This window comes from Galeopterus variegatus, unplaced genomic scaffold, assembly GCF_000696425.1.
Source record: "Galeopterus variegatus unplaced genomic scaffold, G_variegatus-3.0.2 Scaffold4174, whole genome shotgun sequence".
Classification (NCBI taxonomy): Eukaryota; Metazoa; Chordata; class Mammalia; order Dermoptera; family Cynocephalidae; genus Galeopterus; species Galeopterus variegatus.
In genome coordinates, this window is record NW_007730285.1 from 176,581 (window position 1) to 180,349 (window position 3,769).

The 3,769-nt window shown below is 40.9% G+C and overlaps 1 protein-coding gene across 1 annotated transcript in view; it reads left to right on the plus strand.

The window, feature by feature from the left end:
- The window catches only part of LOC103602502 (cell wall integrity and stress response component 4-like), a gene marked incomplete at its 5' end in the record, with an annotated part of 158,426 nt that extends 158,292 nt beyond the window's left edge, over nt 1-134 (plus strand). The window contains one exon of the mRNA XM_008586913.1: nt 11-134. Within this exon, the coding sequence (XP_008585135.1) occupies nt 11-134 (124 nt within the window). The remainder of the gene's footprint in view (nt 1-10) is intronic.
- Between the last annotated feature and the right edge of the window lie 3,635 nt (nt 135-3,769).

Genomic DNA, 3,769 nt, shown 5'->3' on the forward strand with positions numbered 1-3,769 from the left:
GGCCCCGCAGTGCAGCAGCTCTGCCCAGACCCGTGTCCCCAGGCTCTGTGGATGACGATTTCCCCAACTCCATGATGCTGAGCGATGCCTTTGAAACAGGCTTTGCCAGCGAGCGACAGAGCAGCTTCCTCTGACAGGACTGCTCAGCAGCGATGCTTGTCCAGGAAGCCAACCAGGTACGCTCACCACTCGCTGGCCAACACGGCTCTTGCTCACAAACACAGAAAACAACACATCCCAACTCCATGATGCTGAGCGATGCCTTTGAAACAGGCTTTGCCAGCGAGCAACAGAGCAGCTTCCTCTGACAGGACTGCTCAGCAGCGATGCTTGTCCAGGAAGCCAGCCAGGTACGCTCACCACTCGCTGGCCAACACGGCTCTTGCTCACAAACACAGAAAACAACACAAAAACCCCAGAAGGCTGCCACTGACCCTTCTGTGTGGTTAAAATCCCCAGTCCCGTGCTTGCACAGCCCATTCTGCCATTCCTCACACAGCAGTGTCCATATTGACCCAAAAGACTTAGGAAATGGCACAGAACCTTAGATGCAGCAACTTCTGTACATGACCCAGCAAGGGAGCCAGGAGTGGGGACCACAGCGGGAGCCTCTGGCCCCCTAGGCCACATGTGCCCTGGAATGACAATCCAGACCCCTGACTGGCCTCGCTCTCTATGAACACCTATAGGCAATGGTCAGCCCCAGGGCCAGCCGCATAACTGTCAGGGCGACCGCAAAGTAGAAATGCCACTCCCTCTGTTCCAAAAGTGTTAAGACTTTCAAGATGGTGAGAGCAGGGCATATGTCCAGCAGGGGACCCTGAGTGACTATGCAGCTTGTTGCCCAGGAAAGCTGTCTGCTCAGCTCTATGCCAGTCCAGCATGAACACCTCAGGACAGGGTCGCCTGTGCTCTGTGCTTAGCCAGCCGCAGGCCACGTCCTGCACACTGTCATCTCTCCAGGCCCCTCTCCTGACTTTGGGCTCCCTGTAGTCTCTGCTTGCTCCTGGGCATGGCACTCAATTGTAGTCTTCTTGGGTCCCTCTGCACAGGTCCGTCCATATTCTCCTCCTCTGTTCTTGCAGAGCATCTGCTGGCTGACTCGGGGATGACTTGTTCAGAGGGTCCCGGAGACCCTCACCTCCAAATCCCAGCCTCTGAGATGTCATATCCATCAACCCTCACATGGAGGGTCCCATCCTCTTTACCGCAAAGGGACTTTGATTCTGAGGGTTCCTAATGGGTGTCTTACTGCAATCGAACATGGGCTTGTTTGTGGAGTGACTTTAGAACACACTGTTTAGGACAGAGACTCTACAGTTGCTTGTGTTGAGAAAGGATTGCACAGGCTAAACTGGACATGCTCAGGTAAGAGACAAAGCCAGTGCCACCTTTGGTGATGGAAAAACACTGCCGGGGATTGTTTAAAAGCAAACCAGAAACATACAGAAAAAACTGCTTGAAGACAAACACTTTAATAATTTTGAGTGTCTCACAATTAGTAGAATGAATAGAAACATAAATTGCAGCATTATAATAAAAGGGAAAGATGGAAACCTCCAAGAGAGCTTCTGATAGTTCTAGGGCAATTCCACTCCTTATGATACCACTGAGAGTAGCAGCCTCATGATTTGACATGTCTTTGTTTTCACAGTAATTATGAAACGGTAAGTCGATTGCATTATGGAACTCACAGGAAGAAGCTTAGATTTCCTCTTAAATGTAAATATATGATGTATGATAACGTTATAGAATTTTCAGAAAGTAAAGAAAAAAAGAAATGAGAACAGCACTAGTATTCGAATACGGCCTCTGGTGAGCTTTCGTCGTGTGTCATTTCTTCACCGTCTACGTGTTTGTTTTCAGTGTTTAAATAAGGTAATAATCTGGTAAGAGCACATTTTATATCTTGCTTTTTTTGATATTAGTATATGCAATTATATGTGTATGTTAAATGTTTTGCATAATAGTGGAAACATTTAAAGTTATAATTTTTCCTCTGAACAAGGTTTAAGTATGGTTCACAAGGTTTTGTAATGAAATTTACTGATTTTTATTTATTTCTCAATAATTTGCTGTCTCAGGTTTTAGTCCTGTTTGGCACAAGAGGCCTTTGGAGGAGGCCTCTCCCTCATCCCAAGTGGACGGATTTCTAGATTTATTACACTGTGATAAAATGAGGCAGCCTGTAATCTTTACACTTCTGGACAATTTTTACGGTGTCCACTGTGGTTAAGTTTTGGGTGCAAGTGAGATGAACTGTAGCACCCACGAAACACACAGTTTTCTACATATTAACCTCTGCTGAATCAAGCATTTTCATTGTCACTCAAACTTGTTTATATGTGTGTGTGCGTGGGGGGGTGTAGTTGTAGCCGTGATTAATTTTAAACAATTGTAAAAAGTCCAGAGGTGTGTTACAGTTTTCCAGTATGATGCAGCTTATCAGCCTTTGCCTGGGCTTTGGTGGTAAGACGTTTCACCTTTTATATTTTGCTACCATGTTCCCAAATGCATGAAGGTTCACAAGGATTAAATTGTGTTCACAGATCATGTATTTATTAACATAAGAGATCCCTTTCCAACTTATTTAGAATGTTTTGCCCTAAATTCTACCTTATCTAATATTAATATAATTTGTGTTGCATTTTTTGATATATCTTTGCCCAAATTTTTATTTTCAAAATTATTTATTTTACTTTTTTTTACAGTAAAGCTCATTGTTTATAATGCCCCCTCCCTGGCAATTTGGAAATTCTACTCTGTGATACTCTCCATGTGTTATCTTGACATTTCTTAAGAAACACGTACACCCATATTTTTTTCTCAGTGTTAAAATTGTACAGCAGCACCTCCCTCCTTCTACAGCCTTCAGAACTCTCATGCATGGATTTTCCCCCTTTTCTTCCTAGTTTGCATAAAAGTAAACTGGAATTTCATTACAAGTACTTTATATTGTAGTATTTTAATCTATTTAAACTAGAGTGCTATCTTAATAATTTCATTATAGTTCATAACTACACTGTGAACATGTAGTTATAATTAACACATTATATAGTTTTAACCCTTACAACTTGGTCTCGTTACTACATTTTTCTATATAAAAAGACATATTCTTACTGATTCCATTTTTTATTCGGCTTAAGAATTTTATCAATCAATTTTTTCCCCTAAAGTTTACACAGGTTTCTGAAACCACATATCACAAAAGATACCTTTTTTTCTTTACTCATACATAATCACTAAAATAAATACAAGATTCCATTTTTCCTTAGATTTCAATTTCGCTATTAAAGGTCCAGATTCCAATAGGCTTGTGGGATGAAGTAGAAGTAGATTCTTTTGTACCATTGTGAGAAGATTATTCTTTTTCTGTTGAATTGCCCTAGTGGCTTTGTTGAAAATCAATTGAACGCACATGTGTGAGTCTATTTTTGGATGTTCTATTTTTTTTTCATTCATTTATATGTTTATGCTAATCCAGCACTATCTTGATTATTAGCAGATTTATAACAAATCTTTTAGTCTCCCAAATCTGTTCTTCTTATTTGAACATTACTTTTCCTTTTCTAGGTCTTTTGCACTTCCATGCTATTGTATATTTCAATAATAATAATAATAATAAAAATCCTGTTGGGATTTTGACTGGGTTGTGCTAAATATAATGCTGAATTGGGAGGAATTGAGATCTTAGCAATATTGAATCTTCTGATCCATAAGCATGGTGTATCTCTCCATTTATTTAGTTCTTTACTTTTTCCCAGCAATG